The sequence below is a fragment of the Hippichthys cyanospilos genome, chromosome 15 (genome assembly GCF_059441005.1).
Source record: "Hippichthys cyanospilos isolate Australia breed blue-spotted pipefish chromosome 15, RoL_Hcya_1.0, whole genome shotgun sequence".
Lineage (NCBI taxonomy): Eukaryota > Metazoa > Chordata > Actinopteri > Syngnathiformes > Syngnathidae > Hippichthys > Hippichthys cyanospilos.
In genome coordinates, this window is record NC_142383.1 from 12598721 (window position 1) to 12622598 (window position 23878).

At 38.7% G+C, this 23878-nt stretch overlaps 2 protein-coding genes across 2 annotated transcripts in view; one reads left to right on the forward strand and one right to left on the reverse strand.

The window, feature by feature from the left end:
- Nucleotides 1–3207: 3207 nt before the first annotated feature.
- cldn23.1 (claudin 23.1) lies at nucleotides 3208–4122 on the reverse strand. The gene has a single exon (XM_088435361.1). It carries the CDS (start codon nucleotides 4066–4068, stop codon nucleotides 3235–3237), a length of 834 nt encoding a protein of 277 aa, XP_088291487.1. The 5' UTR covers nucleotides 4069–4122; the 3' UTR covers nucleotides 3208–3234.
- A 3948-nt stretch (nucleotides 4123–8070) lies between these two features.
- LOC148411744 (poly [ADP-ribose] polymerase tankyrase-1) overlaps nucleotides 8071–23878 on the forward strand; it is a 63738-nt gene continuing 47930 nt past the window's right edge. Inside the window, exons 1-4 of the mRNA XM_088434962.1 lie at nucleotides 8071–8546; nucleotides 9950–10065; nucleotides 10948–11056; nucleotides 19087–19182. Of these exons, the coding sequence (XP_088291088.1) occupies nucleotides 8090–8546; nucleotides 9950–10065; nucleotides 10948–11056; nucleotides 19087–19182 (778 nt within the window). The 5' untranslated portion in view covers nucleotides 8071–8089. The remainder of the gene's footprint in view (nucleotides 8547–9949; nucleotides 10066–10947; nucleotides 11057–19086; nucleotides 19183–23878) is intronic.

Sequence of the window (23878 nt, forward strand, 5' to 3'; positions counted from 1 at the left end):
ATTGGGGGTGCACAAACCATTGATATACTGTATAGATCTTTGTTATTACACCTGCACAAGTGCAAGGCAATAAAGTTTTGAGTTCAGACCATCCAAGAAACATACAATAAAGTTGACTCTTGACACTTCTCTGTGGTGTACAATTTCCGAGTCGTTTTTCTTTCTACTTGTATTCACTTTATTTGCTAAAGACTTAAACTTTGAAAACCCAAACGTGGAGTAATCTGCATGTGCTAGAGAATTCTTGCTGGTTCACTTCTCCAACCCGTTAAGTTTTAGGAAGTGGTTGGAATGGCTTTCAAAATAAAAGCTCAAACAGGAAGTGCAGTAGTAGCAACCTTAATCCTACTGGTTACATAAAACTACTTTAGGTGTTAAATATAAAATACAATCCAATGTTACAGATTGGGGTTACAAAGAGGGACATTGTCCTTGGTTTGCCCTTTTTGACAATATAAATTCTCATACTTGTTGAAATAAACACTATTATTTTGTCAGCATATTTAATTTGAAATTGTTCCCCACAGTATGGCCTTGTTTGACATATGAAAGCAGTTTAAACAGAGGAGCCAATGTTGCCTGACAGGCTGCAGGAACAACTGAGCCATCCGGACCGGTAAGGTGACATTGTCTGTATACTTAACAGCTTACAAATGAAAAACAGGGCGGCCTGCACGGCAAAATGTCAGTGGAGCACAACCTTATTTCGTCTTTGAATCATCCAATGACATTACATTGTATTTTTAGGTCAACCAGTTCAGTGAAAAATCACATCCACTTGCCTGTAGACGCTATGCAGTTTAATAAAGCAATCGCACAACTGGGAAAACAGTATTGATCAGATTACTCCGTGTCATCAATGTAAAGTGCATATAGAAGTATTTACATAACAGAAGAAAAGCTTGTTCATTTTCCTAGTTAGTACCGGTAAATGAAGATCAAATGTAGAATATGTACAAATCATAAACTTTTCACATGGCTGATTTTCCTCACAGAAAAACTCGATTTCCCCTTTAAATGTTTGAGTGCACTGCTTTTAAGCGCAAATAGCTCCACAAACCCATAAAAACTGCAGTTAAAAATCAATCCTTCATTACGTGGTACAACAATATACAAATATATTTGATCTCTTAGCAACTTGCACCTTCAATTGGCTTGTAAGACTAAAACAAGGCAGTCACAGTTTGGAATAATGTTTAAAAAGAAAAAAAGTCATGTCCAAATGTCATGTGACAACCAGCGCTAATGTCCAAAAAAAATCAGTGATTCCAAACTGGTCATCTGTGAAAGATTACCCTAGAGCATGGTGTCAAACTCAAGGCCTGGGGGCCAGATCCGGCCCACCACATCATTTTATGTGGCCCGCAAAATGCTAATTATGACTAAAGGTTTTTGGCAAAATTTGACCAAATTATCAAGTTGTGACAACTTTTACACATTTTTTTCCCCAAAATGTGATGACCATACATAAGATTTATTTGACCTCACAGAACGGCCCTCCGACAGAAACTACAATTCTAATGTGGCCCGTGATGAGTTTGACACCTCCGTCCTTGAGGCATAACAATGTACTGTGTCTTTATCAATACCGCTAACATATAGTGACTATTACACGACCGCAGATGGCAAGTAAACATTGTAGTCATGTTCCATTTCAGTATTTCTCATGACTTTTGTTCAATGGCGGAAAATGAGAATTTACAGGAGGTTACAAAAGTAACCACCAGCTGGACTCAAGTAGTAGAGACACTTGTCTGGAAAAAAAATATTCTGGTTATCATACCAGTACAGATTCAAGTCTTATGACGTTAAGAGTAGGTTTAAAAAAAAAAAAAAAAAGTGTCCAAACTATGGCTTAGGGCCTATTTGTGGTCCCTCATCCATTTTTCAGCAGTCCGCAACATGACCAAAAAAAAATTACTCAAAATTACAATTGACATGACATGGCGTGCACGGCTATTTTAAGAAAGAAAAAATTAAAAATGATTTGTTGCCACTACTGATAATGAATAACTTGCTTTATATACTACATTACTGAATGTGTTAGAAACTATAAATAATGAATTAAAAGTACAGGTCCAACTCTTTAATAGGTAAGTGGAAAAAAAGGGATCTATAGCAGTGGTCTCCAAACTTGGAGTCAGGAGTCATTTAATTTTTTGCTATGTGGCCCTCAAAAAAGTTTGAACTCTCTTATTGCTAAGAATTACAAAATTATTATTAGGTGGTGAAATTTTGAGGTGGTGGAACAAGATGCAAAGCTCACCACAAATCCTGATTGGAACCAACATCAAATATTGTACTTGACTGACATAATGGATAGGGTGTAACTTGCTTCACCAAACCTGCTGAGCCATTGTTGTTCTTTTTTTTTCTTTTTTTCTTGGTGGTGACTTCCCAGACTAGAATATTCACATAATCCATCACAGCCAGTATTCAGGTTTCGATCATTACACCAGTTGAATCTTTTTAAGTTCATCGAAGCACGAATATTGGGGAATAGTTTAATGTTTTTAAGTTAAGCTCATGTTTTCTTTCAGTGTAAGGAGTAAACTGTGCTAATCAGGGAGTTAAGGTAAAAATAGTCAGAAAAATAAATACTTGAGAACATCTCGGAAAATCCTTAGGTTGAAAAAAGAAAACATGATCCCAACCTGAAATAAACCATCACTGACAATATTTGATCTTCGATTTAAAAATAGCCATCTGAATATTTTCAATTGATTGAAACCTGAATATTGGCTGTGACTGATTACTCAATAATTTTGTTCAACTCATGTTTTCCTTTTTCATTGTCTTGTTTTGACTTCGTTGGAAGTTACCAGTCAAAGTACTCGAGTAAACATTACTATGAGGACATATTTGTTCCTTGTTACTCCCCAGAGCACGAGCTTTTGTTTTTTGACGAAACAGAGATTAAAGAAGTTAAATGTTAGAAAGTAAATCAAGTGGATAGCACGTTTTAAAACAAATCTCGTTTTTATCTACTTTCCCTGTATTGGACTTTTGTGTAAAATTTCTGCCTTGGCACAGCAAAAGTTAGCAAACACTGCAGTAAATCCACTTTCTGTGTGTGTGAGAGATTTTATATATATATATATATATATATATATATATATATATATATATATATATATATATATATATATATATATATATATATATATATATATATATATATATATATATATATATATATATTATATATATAATTATACTCTAGGGGTGGCCCCCTCAAAGGTCCGCGTCGTAGGGTCTCCCGCTGTACGAGGTGGCCACGGAGCGGGGCCCGGCACTCTTGGCCCGGGGGAAGGAGACGTCGTCGTCCATGGAGTCCCGGATGTAAGGCACGCTGCTGGGCGCGGGGCTCCGGTCCCGGCTGAGCGTGGGCACGTCCACGCGTCTCGGCTGCGACTGCGGGCGTGCGCTGAAGCGGCTGCGCCCGGTCTCGCGCACCCGAACCTCTCCGCGGTTCTTGCCGCCGCAGCAGCGGCAGATACCGATGAACATGACGAAGCCGCCCAGGATCTCGAAGATGCCGCCGATGAAGCCCAGCACGATGCAGTAGCCCACGCGCACGGTCGCCCTCGGCGTCACCGTGCTGATGTCCTCCAGGATGTGCGTGTACCACGAGATCGGGATGATGGCGAACACCCCGGAGATGAAGATGAGGATCCCCCCGAGACCTGCCACCACCCAGTTGGGGCTCTCCTTCCAGCAGCGGACCCCGGGGATGGCCACGGCCAGGCCCACCAGGGTGACCACCAGCGAGGCCACCATCAAGCCCTGGGCCACGTCGATGATCTCGTTACCGAAGTACGTGCTGTCCTCCAGGCCGCACGTGGACGACGTGGACGTGGTGACGGAGCGGCAGATGTCCCAGATTCCCTGCTCGATGAATTGGTTGCTCGGCGTGTCGGGCACGTCCTCGATGGTCCTCCAGTTGGGGGCCACCGTGGCCGTCAGGTTGAGCACCCAGCCGCAGGGCGCCATCACCAGGCCGAAGATGAAGATGCCCGGCGTGCGGAGGGACAGGCGCATCCATTCCTGAGCGTTTCGACCCGGCATTTTGGGACGATCTGGCTCGACCAGTGTGTGGATGTGTGTGTTTGACGATAGGAGTGCGGCGACTGACTCGAGGCGCTTGCAACAGGTGCTTAACAAGTTCCGAGTGGGCGTGGACTTGCGGGCTTGACCTGCTCTTCTCCAAGTGGAAAGATGAGTTTCGATTTGTTTGTTTTTTTAAACAAGTCAAACACTTAACAAAGAAATAGGACTATTTAATTTTTCGTTCTTAAATGTTTTTTTTTTTATATTTTACGTCATCGTTACTATTAGGATATTTATATGTGATGCGATTTCACAAACTCTTTCTTAATAATGAAAATGGAAAAACCGAACACCTAATAAGCGTTGAAATATAAAATACACGCGTGTTCCTAAAACATTGGCGAAGTTACAGCAATTTGAATTTTGCAAGTTGACATCGTTTTGAAAAAAAACAAACGTTTCGACTATTTTTTCAACTGTGCGCGCATCGTCTACTAATCCCTTATTTTCATAAACCGTGATGACAATTTGAACCTTTTGGAAGCTGTGCAATGAAAGTCACCTTAAAGCGGTTATTTTTAGAAATCCCAAAATGGATATCTCTGACAAAAATTCGCTTTTTCGTTAAAAACTAATCCCCGCGTCCCGGTTTTGTGGAATCGCATCGCACTTCTTTTTTTTTCATTGAGAAGGAAATTAAAACAATGACAGACTAAAGCGTGACTTCAAATGTTGAAACGCATGTTGACATTTTACCCAAGCAAACAGAAAAAAATCAATTGTACTTATGTGAATATTTCAAAACAAACCACTCTTAACGATTACATGTAAACATCTTGTTATTTTTGTTTGTGAGGAACAGCAATAATATCCCTGGGCCATATTTAGTCACCTAAACCTGTCACAAATGTGTTAAATCCAAATCCAATACTTTGTTTTAACTATAGTGATTTTGTTGATTTCTCAAGAACAGCAACAATATTCTCTGGGCCATTATTTATACGAAGTTTAGCAAAATAAAAAAATGCATACAGATGCACTTTTAAATTGATTTGTTTATTTTACATAAGACAAGGAGAAGTCTAGTCCTGAAAAACAATAGCTAACATTTACTTTAACTTTCAAATGGGTCAGTTTCACCCACAACATAACAGGAGGGATAAATTAACTCACCAACTTGTCTAGTATAATGTGCAAGATTTAATTTTTTTCTCCTCAGTTTTTGATACATTAAACAAATAAAAAATAAAATAATGTAAAAATAAAAATATTTAAATAATGCAACCAAATTAAGGGGGGGCTTGATAACATTTTAAGGGGGCTTAAGCCCCTTAAAACAGGCTGAACAACACCACTGCCAAAACTGACAATCATGTTTGTAGAATCGAAATTCACTTGTTTTTACTAACTATTTCAGAGCCGCCATTTCAAGATTAAAGAGTTTTATTGTCATATGCATAGTAATACCACACAATAAAAATCTTATTCTGTTCCCTTCCCGAGCAGACATTCCATAATCGAGCAAATAATAAGGTAGGCAATAAAACACAAACAGAAATTAGTAATAGAGCAATAAGGGCAGTAACAATGAACCACTAATAATTTTGCTCAGGATTGAGGTAACAAACCATTGTGAACATCCCATGAACAAATTTAGAAAACATCTATTGTCAACTGTTTTGAAGAAACAATTCTGATCATTTTTAGTACATAAATTACGAGGAAGAAATCGGCCTACTCATGAGTAATTTCCCATGTGCTTAATGGATTCAGTCAAACTTTTTATCAGATGTACTTTGCTACAATATTCTAATTTACTGAGATGTACTAGTGTCTAGGTATCAGTGTTCCCACTCCAGGAACATCAAATCCACCAAGTATATTACATTTAGTTCCTATGAGGGACCTGTGAAAATCTATGTGAATCATAAAAGGGAATGGCTCTTAAGAATGCTGTTCTTCCGGAAAGTTCTGCTTAAAAACATGTGTGGACGGACTACTCCACCTTAAAAGGTTGTTTCTATTTTTTTCTTCAAAATCTCTCATTCAAAAAGTACTCATTTCAAACAGAGGAAACTATTTATGAGGGAGGGGGGGGGGGGGGGGGGGCGTTCATTCCTTTGTTATGCGGCCATCCAAAGCTTAATCAGTTTCGAATAGGAGACAGCGAAAAAGCCTGACGTCATTTTGAAGTCAGTTTCAGATGTTTTAGAATCCACGAGTGGTCGGCGTTTGATTTGTTGAACTTTGACCAGAATCAAAACAAAAGATAATGATCGTATGTGACGTCACACATCGCAGCAATTGAAACGCAGAAGTTTTGTGTGGCAATCTTAATGTGTGTTAAGTTCAAAATCTTTAGACTTTATAGACCTTGCCTTTCAGGGTTTATACCAAACAAATATTTCGTGTTGCTCCCCAGTGGGCATGGTTATATATTAATTTTTAAACTTGTTTTCGTTTGAACTGCTACTCAAGAACAACGGATTGTTTTCTATTTAGGTGACGCACAAAAGAGAGCGGTTAAAGCAAGTATGACAATTATGTCAACCAACCAGACACGACTGGGTGTCTCGACCCTGTCGACTTTTATTTCTCACTTCCTATCTGCAGTCTGAGTCGCTTAACCTGATAAATAGCTCATTAGATTTCGTTTTATTACATATTGTGATGCTTTTATTTTCATCGGATAAAATTGTGTGTTCGATGTCATTAAATAAAAACTGTTTTTTATGTATTCTCTTAAGTGAATATATTTTTGAACAAATACTGTCACTGTTAATTCATGTTTTTCACTCTTGACAAAGATGATCATTGTTATTTAATGAAAACATTTTGAATGTCTACGTTACTGACAAAGGGTGACCGGATGTCCAATTTTAACAGGGACTGTCCAGATTTTAAGCCTTTTTTGTCCAGCAAACAAATCGTTTGGGCCACGCATACGGCAATCCTACTGTCGCCATAGCTGTTTGTGCAATGAACCAATTAAAAAGGAATTTAAACGTTTTACTTTAACGTTTACGTCATACCGGAACTACAACTATTTTATTCTTTACAGATGACCAATCATGGACAAATTAGGTTAGACTGCAAGGAGTTCAATTTTCTCCTAGGGCGGGTTTCCCAGTAAAGTGTGACCACGAGTTACAAGGATGATTTGGGAGGGGGAGGAGGAGGAGGAGGGGGGGGGGGGGGGACTGTGCGCATTCAACGATCGATTCAACGCTATGTGGTGAAGCAAAAGAAGTGAGTTCTGTGCTTGCTCAGAAAGGCGATGCATTCAATTACCACAGCCACAGTAGGACCATCTCAAACTTCAATATGAACTCTAATTCAATGCGCCTAACCGGTTCATGAACACATTGCAAGGTGAACGTAACAACACTTCATTGTATATTTGACAAATCAAAAACAGAACGGGCGCATGTCAGCTCGGGGAATGTAAACGTTACTACACTAGCACAACACCGGGAACAAGCAGTTTAGTGCTGCTGAACTGAAATTATAAAACATTTTGTGATTAACATGTTTTTTGACAAATATTTGTCATATTTATTTGTTATTGTCGATAACTTAATTTGGTAGTTTATTATTGAAAAAGCACTCAATTAGTGGGTGCTTCCAAACTTTTCACTGTCTTTCAAAACGCCGCTGACGAGAGTGTTACTAACAACTTCCAAATTAAAAAGAAATACATTTAAAACGAGGCTTCATAATCATAAAAAGAAAACATTTTGACAATGGCGTGGCATAAGTCATGGCATTTCATATTTTGTAGGTTAAGAAATAAGCGTTCACTCTGAAACGGACACCGGGATGACCACAAGAGGTCAGTGTTTTGTTATTTCTCATTATACATTGTGCTTTTAGACTCGTATAAATAAATAACAATCTCAAATTGTTACAAGAAATTGTAAAACTAAGTAGTTGTTGTGTGTCCTTTGGTAAAATAAACAAATTGACCGGAAGTTTGGGTTCACTTGACAGGAAGTTGTCACCAGTGTTTGTTGCTACTAGGGACTGTTGTGTTGTGAAAATGGCGACTCCTCGTCGCTCCCCTCATTTTTTCTCTTCCCCACCTCGATCTTCCTCGCTCCCCGTCTCCCCGTCTAGCTCGGCTTCGACCCCGGCCGACGATGCCGCGCTTCTGCCTCGCGAAGCCGCCGCGGACGGCGAGGTTTCCCCTGCCTCTCCCGCAACAACCGGCAGCAGTACCCCAGCTTTGGCCCTTAGCAGCGGCGCTAGCAGCATCGCTAGCTCCCCGACCACCGCGGAGGGAAGCGGGGCGAGTGCAGCTTCGACGCCCGACACGGGTGACGGCAACGCGGACAGCGGCGGCTGTGGTTTCGGTGGTCCAAACGGAGCGTTTAGGGAGCTATTCGAAGCCTGTCGGAATGGAGATGTTTTGAGGGTGAAAAAACTGGTGGACACAGCGAATGTGAACGCTAAAGATATGGCTGGACGAAAATCTACCCCCCTACACTTTGCTGCAGGTAACCACGATAACTTTTATCAACAAAGTTGTCAATTTTGCACGGAAGACTGGCGTAAACATTTGACATGACGTAAACAATTTTACGTAATGCTTACGTGCGATTTTGTTTCACAGTACGTTCGAACGTATTTGTTTGGGGGCGAGATGCGTAAACCAGCACTTTTCCATTCTGTCACTGTATTGACTTGCGCATGCGTACGTACAAGCGATTGACAATACATTATACCAATACGCTCGGCAATTAAGTAAACAGTTTATTTGTAATGGTTATGATTTTATTATTAAGTCTGTTTGGCATGTTTTTTAAACAAAATTCCACGGAGCAAGCAAAATCCTTTGAGATTCGGGGGAATTGTATTTTATTCTATTCTATGTAGGTTTTTGCAAATATTTACAAAGTTCATTCACAAGTAGTTTTTTAAAAATCGTTTCACCACATGGACAGATTCATGCTAAACTTTTTTTTTCTTTTAGCCAAGGAATAAGGGAAATAAATGATTGTCATAAAAGTCACAATACCTTGTAGTATTACTACTCTTAGTTTTTTCTTCAATATCTACTTTTAAAATGTCTTCCACTGCATATTTGGATAGATAGATGAGAAATGTTTTGTGGGAGCCACCCCTTGTTTGCTTTTATCTGGAAAACAAGTTAGTTTCTTCAAAGCTTTCTTTTTCAATACTATTTGTTTGTTACTATTTGTTGTTTATTGTCAGTGGAACTTCACTTGCGATTGCACTTACAGCTTGTTAGAGTTTAAATCTACATCTCCAAAATAAAGTGTGCAAAAAGAAATTGCAAACTACTTTTGGGGAAGACAAAATGTTTTTCAACAAAGTAGTGACAAAGACATACGATATAGTACTTTGACTTTGCTTTTTTTTTTTTCCTATTTGGGTGATATATCACAATGCAGCAGTTCTTTCTGAGCCATCCTTTTGTTTTTGTTTTTCATCACGTGGTTTGAGAAACTTGGCCCTTCCTGGACATGTCATAACTAGCGGGGCGACCGCCTCTTTTGTTGCCCCTGCAGACTTAATCATACTTTTGAAAAGCATCATTAGTAGTTTGTTATCTAAGTGTTGTCATCTGTGACATGCCTGTGACTCATCTCGCTTGGAAGTGATACTGTATATCAGGGTGATAAATTGGTTTCGGTGTGACGATATTGGTTTATTTCAAGTCAGAGTGGTTTTTCCCTATCACTAACCCAAATATTTAGCAATTTTTTGGGGGCTTGATTGAGCAATACCCTAACAAAAACTATTCGATTGAGGTTCCAAAATAAGAACGTAGCTCAAGTTTTTTTTTTTAAACTATCATTACTTTTCTGCAGTGAACAAAATCTGTTTTTGCACATTTTTTTCAATCTTTTTGCCATTCTTTCACCTGTCTTGTCAGGTTTTGGACGCAAAGATGTGGTTGACCACCTTCTTCAGACCGGCGCCAACGTGCACGCCAGGGATGATGGCGGCCTGATCCCACTACACAATGCATGCTCCTTTGGTCACTCGGAGGTGAGAATGGACACAGTGTTAGGGATTAGGTATAGGCGAGCACTGATACCAAATATCGGTATCCAGCTGACACTTATTTCAAGCTATCTGTACTCACGATGGCAGCGAATTGTACTTACAATTCAAGTATTTTTATGCTCTCAAACTACAAATTATAATAACAGAAAATTGCCATTAATTTCATGAAATTGTATACTATACAATTAATAGTATTCTATACAATGTATTCTATACAAGTATTCTATACAATGTATAGAATACTATTAATTGGAATAGGTAGGACAAATGCCATTGTGTTTTGGGGGGGGTGGTTTTTAAAGGTAGTAGTGGTATTAGTAACTAGTATCTGAATGCTCAAGAGTCGAATGCTCGTACTTCTATGGGACTAAAAAAAAAATTGTATAGAAAATTCCTAAAATTAATTGTTTTTATAATCGATTAATCATTAAGAGACCTTGAATTTTGCAAATCCTCAGAATTTCAGCTTTCCAAAGAATTTTCCTCTGATTTATTCAGTTCTGTATAAAATCAGATTGATTACATTTACAAACATCTGCTTTATGGAGCGCTTCTATCAATACTTTAGTTTTGTTTTTTTTTGACATTTTGTCCAAACCAGATGTTGAGTAATAATAAAAAATATTAGTTTTTGTAAAATATTAGTTTATTTGTTAGGTTTTTTTTTAAGCGTTGTCAACTTGAGAAAGTGGCCCTTTTTTTCGATTATTTTTACAAACAAAAAATGAGTTGCAGCCCTGGCCCTTTGTGATGACTTGTAATACCAGACATGTCCTCCAGAGTGCATGAAAACACCTTTTGTGGGGCTTCATTTTGCATTTATAGTTTGATCATGGGGGGTAAAGAATACTTTGTTGCTTTCAGGTGGTGTCCTTGCTGCTGTGTCAGGGCGCCGAGCCGAATGCCCGAGACAACTGGAATTACACGCCTTTACACGAGGCAGCCATCAAGGGCAAGATCGACGTCTGTATAGGTAAGAACATTGACACAAAACAGAATGTTGTCGTGCCATTTCTTGCCTTGAAAATTATAATCCAATTCCGTGGCAAACTTGTTTGCGTTTTATACCCCGTTTGCGCTCAGATGTGGAGGTGCACATAATCACGCAGTAATTGTCTGCAACGAACCACATGCTGCGAGCTATTATTTTTCCGTAAAAATAGATGCAAGTAAGGGCACAATTTGCAATTATTGCACCACTGTTTATGACAGAGCGAGGCAATATTAGCCTTTGAAGCAGCGAGGATGTTTTGCTGCTCGGAGAGGATGTCTTTACGATTCCAATATAAACAGCTTGATACGTTTTATAATGGCAAATGATGGTTTGTGTCACCTTGCTCACAGTGCCAAACCGTCATTTGGGGCAATGGCATCTGCAGACTGTCTGACCCTGAATGTCTGAGTAGCAGCAAGGCTGAGTTGAATGCAGAGGCAGTCCAAGTATATCAATCAATAGTTCTAAATAAAAGTATGAGTCCATGAGTTTAACACCTTTGCCGGCTATACAGTAATCGGTTGAAATGATACTTAAAATGTAAGACCCCTAACGAGGTAAACGTGTTAGTCAGTCATCCGTTTTTAACATTCTTCTCACAAGTGTAAATTGTCGTTATCCCTGTGAAAAGAAAACACTCTTATGAGGCCTCTGGAGATTTACAGCTTTGAGAGTGCTTGGTTCTCTCCTCACGTTTGTCTTCTCTTAACACCCTTTGTTGAGGCTGGCCCTTCAAGTAAGCCTTGCAAAATAAGGCAAATTTAAAGAAACACAGTCAACCCTGTAATGCTTGCAAAACGCACGTCTTACGATGACATCTTTTGTGACATCATGTGCAAAGTTTATCCTACAAAAAAAGCAGAAAAGCCAAACACACTGCATAGTTTAGTTTCACACTGTTTGTTTGCCTTCAAGCCTTCAAACCGTTAACAATTCATTGAAAAAAAAAAGCTTCAAAAGTACCGTTTAATGCCGCTGAAAATTGAAGTCTACTGTCAAATGAAACATAAAACAGAGAATGAAAAACACTGTTTTACAAAAACAAAATTACCTTACCAACAGCTCGTAAGCTTGATGCCATTGTAATAAAAAAATGCCAATCACATGCTAACAATTGGCATAGACATGCTGTCAAATTCACTATAACAACAACGATAACAAATAATAACACTTGGTGTATTTACAAACACAAAACAAAGTTGCACTACAAATAGCCTGCTAGCTCCATGCTAAAAACAGCAAATGCCAATGACATGCCATCTGTTGGTATTGATATGTTGTCAAATTAAAGATAAAACAAATGATTAAACTGTGTATTTAAAATCACCCTGCTCAACGGCCTGACAGTTTAATGACAGCATAATAGAAAATGTCAATTACATGCTAAACATTGGCATCATTTAAACTCTTAACATCTGTAAGAATTACACCGTGTATTTAAACACACCAAAAAATGTTGCCCTACAAACCACCTGCTAGCTTAATGCTAATGACATAGTGAAAAATACCAATGGCATGATAACAGTGTGCATCATGTTTTCAATTTATATGTTAATTAAAAATATAAACTGTATTTAAAAACACCAAAAACGTTGCCTTACAAAAAGCCTGCTAGCTTAATGCTAACACAATGGACCATGAAAATAACATGCTTACTGTTAGCATTGATATTTTGTCAAATTCAACTTAAAAAAAAGTACTTTGTGTATTTAAAAACTACAAAACATTGTCTTTCAAGAAGCCTGCTAGCTTAATGCTAACATAATAGAAAAGTCTAATAACATGCTACCAGTTGGCATAGATATGCTGTCAAATTCAACACCAAACAGTTATACTTTGTGTAGTATGTTCACGGAAGAAATTTAAGTCTAAAATTTAATATATTGTGAATAAATAGTTTGTATTGACATAATCCACGGTTGAAAAGATAACTCCATCATCCACATTCACAAGCATCATGTAATTAATATACATGCAACGTTTTATGTCAAAAGACAGCTGAATTTGTATTATTTATCTGTTTTTGCCTGTAACTGGACACGTCAAAGTGAAACATGCCAAACAGACGTCAGAATCTGTGGCTTTTTTTCATTTATTTATTTCATTCTGAGCAGAGCTGCTGCCAGGATGTCATGGTGCCAGGTTAGAGATTTGGCCTCGCACTGACGGCCAAATCAACTTTGATTCTTCTGATGGACTGTCTGCCCTCTTCTGTGGGCTTCAGACAACTTGAGCGTGGAATTAATCTCCTTCTTAGCCCAGCAGCTCATCAAGTGCAAGGTCACATTTGTCAGAAAAAGATATTGGAAAAGCGAAAGTATGATTGACAAAGATTTTGCTTCCATTTGCTGGCTGCATTGAGATCGAGGGCGGGCTGCGATCTATTGCTGCTAACGAAATGTAGTTTTAGCTCTCAGTTATTAAAATTGTAACAAATATGGCAATTTTCTGTAGTACTGGGCCTCTTTGGAGTCACGGATGAGCTGGCTCATTTTGGATTAGAGGCTGCGTTGTAGTTTCAAGTAGCCTCACGTGCATGTCTTGGAACACTAACTGATGAGTTGCTTCATGTTCTAATTCATTTGCTCTTAATTTGAAAACGTACTGTTCCCGTCTCTGCTTTAAAAGGCTTTTAATTTGAATTGCTAATACCGCCAAAAACCCTATTAAAATCTAACCCCATTTGGCAATAATTGTGTGAAAGCGGTAGCCTTCAATGTTAGCCTTAAATGTTAAATACTTGCAGCTTTTAGAAGGGCAAAGATGAACCGATTAATTGACAAGTAATAAATAATAAAATTAACCAATTATTTTTCACTTATACTCATAGAAATCTCACATTTTCCAGAATTTTAGCTCCTCAATAGTTTAACAGAATTCTTTTGTCTTTCATGAAGAAAGAGTATAGCTTGGGGGTACTTGACTGAAAAAAATATTTCACAGATGGTAGGCCGCTAAATAAAGGCTGAGAATCACTGGCCTAAATGCCATTGGATTTTCCATTACGATAGCATTACGGTAGCACGCTCTTTATAAGGCAATGTTATTTGGTGTTTTAAATTCAGAAAGTGTAATTCTTTGTTTTATGTTTATTTTGACACCATATTGATGCCAACTGTTAACATGTCATTGCCATTTTCCACTATGTTAGCATTAAGGTAGGAGGCTGTGTAAAGGGCAATGTTTTTGAATATAGAACATGTTGAATCAAAATGAAACAATTACAAACATTTGTTTTTATTTTGTAAAACCATGATAAACATTTTTGCCTTTTTTTCTAATGATACGGACAAAGCAAGTCACAGAATAAAAGGTAATTTTCTACACTCCTTTTGGGAAAAAAAAGTCAGAAAATGTGATTAACCGATTAACTAATTCACTGCCAGCTATTTTCAGACCTTTCTTTACCCTAATTTTTTGGGAAAAATACAGTTATAACGTAAAAATGCATCTTTGGTGTTGAATGAGTTAATCGACAGATTTATCCATTATTAACATAATTGCTATTTGCAACTCTATCACTGTATATCAGCAACAAATCTATTATTATTTCTTCAGAAGTAATCCTGCCGAATTTTGGGAAAATCAGGTGAAATTTCTGCTTCACCCTGCGCAACACCCTGCTGTGATAATACATAACAATCAACCAATGAACCAACTACAGGTGTATGCTGGTATTGTGTCCAGCGCACTCAAAAAATAACAAGGACAAGTGCAATAGAAAATGATGGCTGGACTTTATTATGGATTCCTCACTGTGGATATACCGGACGTTCTTCTGCGGGTACCAGTGTGTGTTTGAGTGGGATCTCAGCTAAGGCAAAATATATTATTGTTGAGAGGTGAGTGGGTGACGGAAGGTGTGCATCAGAGCTGTGAAGAGGCAAACATGCACACATACACGGAAACAAAACACACACACACACACACCCAAGCCTCGATGCTGCAGCTGAGCTTGATAGGTTGGCGTGTACACTTGTTTGGCGTGCACACTTGTCAAAGTGTACCCGCTTTGGGAACGTCTCAGCAGTCACACGAGAATGAGGCCAAAGAAGTTGCAGTATCGACTTCAGCAAAACACCGAGCTCAGCTCTTTCACGTTTCTTAGTTCATTTATGAAGCAAATGACAAAATCTGGTTTTCCATATTGTTAGCTGAATTTGAATGGTTTGTGAAAATATCGCCTCAAGAATTCAGCACAATCGCATTAGGACCATTTTATTTGGATTTCATGGACTGAGGAAATGGGTCGAGATACCAAATTTCTTGAAATAATTAGCAGATGTTTTCCTTTCTCATTCGCAGAAAGTACTCCGTTTTTGTTTTGAAGAAAGGTTTGATTTTCAATAATGTTGTGCGTTTGGTGGGAGAGCTATTGTGTACCTGCATTCATTGTTAAGATAGCCACGACACCAGCATGACAATGCTACAAGGCCATCTTTGTGTGTAGGTTTTCAAAACATTGAGACTGGGACAATAGTGAGTATGGATTCTGTTACTATGACGACCAGGAGTGAAGCAAGGGCTGGCTGCATTTACCTAGTGCCCCAAATCTAAACAAGTAATGAGACCTGTGGAACTGACCTTTTAAAGGATGTGAACATCGCCTTGTAAAATATTACTCAATGTATTACTTCATATTATCAAGTCGTTTTATTTAAATGTGACATAGAAGGAATAAAAAAAATTGTGATTCAAATATGACACAATTTTTATTTGGAGATGAAAAGATCTTTTTTTTTTCAGAGCTGATACCAACTTTTAGTAGTGAAGAAAGACGATAACCAATATTTGAAGACTATGTCCATTTTCAGTTAAGGGGAGAATAGAAACACCAAAATAGCAAAAGTATAAACACAACACATCTCTTAACATTACCTGTATCCTAAATTCTAAAAAAAAAAAAAGTTCAGCTAGCTCCAAGTGTTATCATCATTTCTTAAAAGCTTGGAGGAAAACTTAAAATTTCACTTTTCAGGTATCTTTTTTTCTTCCCAGTATCAACAGAATCTCCTGCAAAGTTAACAGAAAAATTGAATAGTTGCCCTAAGTTGCCTCAGTTTTAAAATGATTTGCCATCAAATGCGGATGCCAACATACTGCAAAATGCCAAACATCTGTGCTTATAGTAGGATTGGCTGATAATCAGTCCATCCCTACTTTCATTTACTGTAAGTTGATTACCATTAATGTTGTTAACTTCAGTGGTTTAGTTAAAGATTTCTTGTGTTTGCTAATGAGCGATGTTAACCAAGCAATCAACAACTTTGGCGTCAGCTACTATAAAGCCTAACCAATTGACGCAGTTTTTGTTACGGCCGATTTTAAAAATAATAATAATTGATATTTTCCTCCCTTGTTTGCTGCATTGCATTTGGTCCTTATGTTTCTCTCACAAAAAATAGATAGCACAACATAGCAATGGCTAGACAAAGCAAACCATTTGTTTGTAAAAGTCAGGAGCCGTATCGTCGGTGGTTTAGAAATCGTTTTTGTTTGCGGCGACATACGTGGAGCAAGTACTGCTGCAGTGTTTGTCCGAAGCCCGTTGCAACAAAAGGCAGCGGCACAACAAGCTTATTTTGGCAACTATAACAATTGGACCCGAGTTCCACCCGAGTATGTAAAATGTCAAGCTTTGAGAGGGTAACAAGACCGCGTTAGCAACAAACTGCCGCTGTGGAGGAGTACGTATGATATGATCGGAGCGTGACGGCGAGCGATCACGATATCTGCCTCCTTGCACATCACTATAGATCACAAGCTTCCATACTTACATAGAATGGGAAAGACTGGGGCGGAATTGTCACATGCAGCAGGATCATGCCTTAAGCCAGAGGCAGTGGACAGGCAGAGGGAAAACAGAATGCCTTTATTGTTATTGTATAGCTGTTATACAATAAAATTGGCAGGGTCTTATCCAAATAGTTATAATACATTCGTTTACAGAAGTATTTCGTGCAAGGCAAACGTTTTGCACTTAAATTCTAAGAGGGAGTTATGTATGTTAAATGCTGGGTAAAATAAAAACAAAACTTTTGAATTGTCTGTCATTTTTACTTATTTTCTTAAAAAAAATAGGAGGGGGAAGTCGGCAAAAAAAACGAAAATCGATCAAATTTGCACGTCACTAAACTTTTACGATATTTTTCAAACTTTCCGAGCACAGCCATTGATTCACATTTTTTCTGTTCTATTTCATCGATGTTTTATAAATTGACACAATAGATACACACATCCGCTATACCTGTGGATAGCAAAAAAAAAAAAAAACCCAAATCTGCAGATATGCCTCATTGAACTGTAAGCCACGTGACTCAAATCATGAGAAAAAAAGGTGCTGCTTTATAGTCCGAAAACTACGGTACCCCATTGCTTCTGTGTCTCTCTTATTTTTTTTTTTCAATAGTCCAATTGTTGCAGCAAACTGCTTCTATTTCCCCTTCACTTTGTGTATACAAAGGAAACAGCCGTAGTATGTTTTGCAGCCCCTTGATTACGTCCGCACACCGCCGCCCAACATTTAGCTAGCCGTTAATTGTAGCAAGGTGCTGAACATATCATTTAAAACCCTGCCACATTTAATGATGCACTAAACTAACTCGGAGTCAACAGCAGAAACACAATGAGAGTGATGTTGACAGCTTTCACACCACTTCTCTCGCCATACTTAAGTTTATCAGTTGCGTTCCGCTGTGAATAAGAAGTGACTTCAAGGCAGCAGATTTGAACATGAATATGAGGCATAATGTAGCAGTAAGTAAAAAAACAAACTATATTTTTTAGAGTTTTCAAATAGTTAATTAACCATAGCTAATTATGTAATTATGTAATCAATAATTCTTTCTGACCATCAGTGAATTGTTTAGATAGCTTTTTTTAATTTAAAATGGCCAATAGAATTTCAGCCTCTCAACAGTAAATATTCTGATTTCTGCAGTATTCAATGAACCTTTTACTTTGTTTTTCATCAAATTAATAGAAATGAAAAAAAGACTTGATTCATTGAAAGATGTTAGTTGCACCCTAAGAATACAATACTTCCCTTTTTTTGTAATTCTGCTGTGTTATACTGTACTTTAGCATTTTGTGCCCTTTTCCGTTAAAGGTGCTTGACGGATACATTTTACGATCCTACTTTTCCCCTGGTTGCATCACGGTCGTGAGGCCACTTGTTGCTAGGCAGACCTGACAGAAACGGTGCGTCAGACGGACACACTATGGAAATTTCTTCACGAACAGCACCATGAGACATGCTTAATTATACACATCGGTTCCATTACAGCTCAGCAGTACATGTTAAGCACCTCTTATACTGTAGAGCTCAGAATCATTACAACAATGCAATTTTATCTGCATTGAATTCCATTTGTCCATTACAGTCATAAGAGATTCCATTCCCATTTAACAATCTCAAAATGATCTTTTTTTTGCCAAACTATTGGGGTTATTTTGCTCTCTCTCCAAGTCTTCTCACCCATCCTCTCTGACTCGTAGCCCCCCCCCCCCCCCCCCCTTTCATCTTGTTCTCCGCTGCATCTCTCACATAGTCAGTGAGAGCCAGAGTCGCTCCACTCGCGCTGCCTGCCCGCCCGCTTGCCTAATCACCGCTACCTCGCTTAGTTGTAACTGTGAGCTTTTTCCCGCCGGACCCGTTCTTTCCTCCTCGCCGTTTCCCACAAGTACGATGGAGGCGGTCACGCAGCCGCTTTGTTTGGTCCGTTTTTGCGGCGGTGTGCCGTAGCCTTGCCCTCGCTGCTCTTGTGGTGGCATGTCTGTTTACATCAGCAGCATGGCTCGCAGGACGGGGGCAGCCAGGGGCAGGCGAGGGAGCAGCGCTAGCAACAGAGGAGGAGAGCGATGCGAAGTTCAGGAGCAACGGGGAGGTCCGGACAGAGCGGTTTTCGGATCTGGATATGGTTCCGGACTGGGTCGGAGCGTATGTCAGGGAGTTTGCATGTCAGTCCAGGAGCTGAGCTACTGTCTGTGTCTGCCCTGTTGTTGCACAGTTCTACTGCAGCATGGAGCCGACCCCAACATCCGCAACACGGACGGAAAGTCTGCCTTGGACCTGGCCGAACCTTCCGCCAAGGCCGTGCTTACAGGTCAGTGCCACTTTCCACGTCGTGATTATTCTTGGGCTTCGCCCGCCGCCCAACAACCAGCGCTGATTGGCCAATGGGGTGGACAGTTGGTTTTCCGAGAGAACTCTGCCAAAAGTAGTTTTATGTGCCCTGATAAAAAAAAAAAAATAAACAATCCTTGCAGAAGATTTAGTGGCCAGGATGCCACACCAAATTTTCAGACAAATGGCTTGTTCCTTCTGCTGCTATTGTTATATCTGCTTCTATTTTGTTTTTCCTGATTATTCTCTACTTGGGGTACGTGAAGGCACCTGGATATAAAAATGGGCAAACGATAAATTAAATTAAATTAATAACTTAAGGCAGCTTTATTTTACATAGCACATTTCATACACAAGAAACTCAATGTACTTTATACAGACACAACAGCTAAAGACATTAATAAACACAACAGCACAATGGGAGTATGTGAAGACAGGGTATGTGAAATTTCAACAGTTTTTGCAGATATCAGCAATCCTTTCCAATGCGATGACAAGCAGGTTTCTTTTTGAATTAAGATCAAATTAATTGGAACACAGTCACATACATCTAAATTATGGTATAGTGGCTCGACGAGCCAGAAATAAAACAGTCAATGTTTAATTATTTATCTTGTGGAGTTGTTGAATAAAATACACCTAGATGTACCCAAACAAATGTATTAAAACAGACACGGATGGCACAGAATTCGATTTATTTACATATTTATTTGGGTGTCCAACCAAAATGCTTTGCACTGGTTAGTAGGTACTCGCCTACATTTCACTTTTCAAATCAAGAGCAAATTATTTGGAACATGAATCAATTTATTGCTTAAAGTGTGTAATAGTGACTGTAGTGCAAAATATTGTATGCCTTCATTTTGTTAAGTGTTGTTAGTGATGCAATTTTCTGGCATACAAGCTACAAATACTGCAGAAGTGAAATTGCCTCTCAACGGTAAACATTCTCCGATTGCCTTTGTCTTCCATGACAAAGTCCCCAATCCCCACGATTGCTTAAAATTCACCATCTCTTTTTTGGCCACTGTCACCAATTATTCTGCTTGTTTAAGACTCGACTCGCCGCAATTTGCCGTAGTTTAGAGCTGCAGCAGGTGTTCTGTAATGTGTTTATATTGTGTTTTTTAACTTGACTCGGATGCGTACATGCCACTGATGGGCATATTTTGACGATGTCAAGCTCACTTTGGCAGGTTATATTTGATCTGCGCGTTTACGCCACACTCACACCGACAGATACATTCAATATGTGTCATTTTTATCCACGTTTGGGAGCGGCATGATTGTGATCTGCAGATAACCAATTCTATGCAGTTATGTCGATTTTTCACTGCTGTATTGTGCCACTTGAGAGCAAAACACAGATTGGATTCAGCCCTGTTGTACTGCTAGGAGAGAATGACATTTTAGACAAGGCCAGATAATCGGACTCATTTTCTACTGTGCATGCGTCTCAGTCACACATCAACAAAACTGCCTTTTATTTGAACTCATTCACTGCTATTGACGACTACAGACATCAAAAGATCCATTTTAACTGGACCCCTATATAAGTCAGAAATGTTAAATGGGCTAGCAGTGAATGTGTTAATATTGTTTATTGCAGATCACAGGCCAGCAGAGCCTGCTACTGACTGCACCAAGGCTAAACTCTTATCATGGTGCAGGAACAAAATGATAAAGTTTTATTTATCATCCAAGAATGTTGAGAAATGGAATGGGCATGATATATGTATTTTCACAAATTATTCCCTCAAAAATGGTTTCTGCTGCCTACTGTGGTAGCAGAGAAATAAAAACAGGAACTATGATATGCATGATCTGCGGCAGTGTGGTTGTAGTTGTAGCCACCGTTCACATTAATTTTCTTGTTTTACTGTATTAGGATTTAATTTAATTTCTTATAATATGTTCTAATTGCCTTCACCTGTTTAAACTGGGTGTTCTGGGGTATTCAAAGGTGGATAAAATTGGTTGGATTCTGCTGCGTCATTATTATTTTACGAAGATTAATCTGAATGTTTTGATTGGACTAGCGGGAGAACACGACATATTATTGTCACTATTTCCTTTAAACTTATTATTTTATGGATTATTCAATCAGATAATTGAGCCCCCCTCAAAATATTGTTATAGTTTTGTTTTTAATAATTTATTCAAGTTAGATATGAATTGAAGAGTGGATATAAATGCCTTGAGACCAGTGCTTCTCAATTAGGTTTTTCATGCCCCCCCCCCCAGCATCACCTAACCCCATGGGGGCCCGCCCCACTATAGAAGCACTGCTTTAGACATATGAATTATTAGAGACCAAAATGTTCCTATGCAAACTAGTCAAAATTGCGATTAGCATTACGGTGTTAGTCATTACCACAAACACAATAATAAACTAAATGGTGCATTTAAGCTAGTGGGGCTTTTTAGCACATAGAATTGAAAAGGTCATTATTGGGCTGACTTCCCCTTTAAAATCTGCAAAAGTTAGATTGAGGCAACTCCTTGGATTTTGAAGCCACTTCACCTTTATTCCGCTTCGCCGGTTCAGAACTGAACCCCCATGACCCGGATGACAGAGAATCTGCACTGACATGTTGATTTCAAATTCTCGCCTCTGTTCACTTCCTCACTTTTGTCTGCCTGGGAATAGATGCAGTCTCTATATCACTTTTGGCTCTCCCACCTCAATGTTAACACTGTCTTACATCATCAATTCCCCTCGTCGAGCTCTGTGGTTAATGAGATAAACTTTGATACATGGCGAGGAGCAGTATTGTGTCAAAACCCTGAGGAGAATTTCACTGCAGCAGACACACTTAACAAATGCCAGACGTGAATTCAATGAATTTTGGTTGGTGGAGGGTGGCTGCAAAATTTATATTTCTTTGGCTATATTCTTGTTTGATTCTTTGCGGTGAGAGTCCAGTGAAATTAGATTCCGTGCACATACGCCGCTTTCACACTTTGCATTTATTTATGAGTTTTGTGGCTTACATTCAGGCAAAGGTCGTAGCTCATCAGTGACCCGTTGAACCGTGGTTTATTTTAAAAATGGAAAATACGGCCGAAGCAGATATGAGACCCCATCTGGCTGAATCGTAACCCTCTATCATGTGAAAAGGGATTGTGTGCGCCTTCATTTGCATAAAAAAAGGGACTGTAGTCGACGATTTTTCAAGGCGGACGATTTAACTTCTGCTGTAATTAATATTCTTAATGAGGACTTTTGAGGTGACTCATTAAGGCATGTCACAGGATCAACGTGCATTATACACCTTCCGTGAATGGCCATTTAATTGCACCGATTGCTTACTTTCTCCCGTTGGTTTGCCTACTCTGACTGCAACTGAGCTGAGTTGTAAAATAGAATGTTTGCAAGGCATTTTTCACCATCATCATCATGTATTACGACAGGGTGTTATTACACTTTACTCAATGAGAATGCAGAGAATTATCAACAGAATCCCGTGCACATTTGGAATGTGCAGATTTCAAACCATGTTAGTCAATTTGCCTGATGTTTAAATACAAAGGCAACTCTAAATTTTTCATTTCAATGTCCTATGCAGCCCCACTAGCCTAAACACCACCTTCTGATATAATTAATATAATATAATATGCCTCTTATACATTCTGCCTCTTGTACTCGCCTGTAAATGATATCACAGTTGCACAGCGGTCATGTTACATCCAATCTCACTCATATATTTTCATATATATTCATTCTAGCCAACTCGTCCATCTGTTAAAGTCTGGATCTAAACTGCATGGATCGAGTGACGGCGTTATAAAAGCACAGATAGAGACATTTTAGAGCTCCTTATGCGCCCTTCTACTGACGAGCTTTTTGGAAACAACAGTTTTATTTTCCAGAAGGATTTGGGCCCTGCACGGAATAGCACTACTTGCTTTGACCAACAAAGTCGCCTTAGTCGAACCCCATTAAAAATGTCTACATTTGCACCCCTGTGGTTTGACTGACTTGTTGCTGTTATAGCTGTTTTTATTTAAGTGCTTTTTTTTTTCATTTCTTTTGTTTTAAGGTTCCGTCCTTGCCGTTTTTGTGATTGCTTTTTTTAGTTGCAGCATTTTTCTTTGAATGTCTTCATCTTTTTTTGCAGCAAATTTCAGCAATTTTTTTTTGCCCTTTATTTTTGTGTTCCATCTTTTTTTTTGGTTGCTTTTTTTAAAATGTTTTTGTATTTTTTGTTGGCAGTTGTTTTTGTTGCTGTTTGTTTTTTGGCCTCATTCCAGTCTTTGTAGAATTCTGGCTGTTGCAATGCTCTGCTCTTAGTCACTGTAGTTATCAAAGAAACATGGGCTACAATTACACCTGAACCTGCAAAACAAGGCCCAACAAAGTACTTTTTCAAAAGCTAACATTTCTGGTCAACTTTTTTTTTTTTTGTCACATGAAAGATTCTAATTTTGTGGAATACTGGACTTGTTTATTTTTGTTGTTATGACATAATTATCAAAACTGAGACAAAGTCTTGAAATACATCTCTTTGTGTGTGGTGGTCTAAATGACTCAATATTCATATTTTTCTCATATCAAAAATAGTGATGGTACACCTCCCATTCATTGTAGCACTTAGAAATAGTTATGGACCCCCCTTACAACCATTATTTGACGGAAGATGTTTTTGAACGTAGTTAATCTAATTTAACCTGAT

What these genes read in the sequence shown, in the direction of transcription:
- cldn23.1 (XM_088435361.1), bottom strand. Translation starts at nt 4,068, where the DNA reads ATGCCGGGTCGAAACGCTCAGGAATGGATGCGCCTGTCCCTCCGCACG.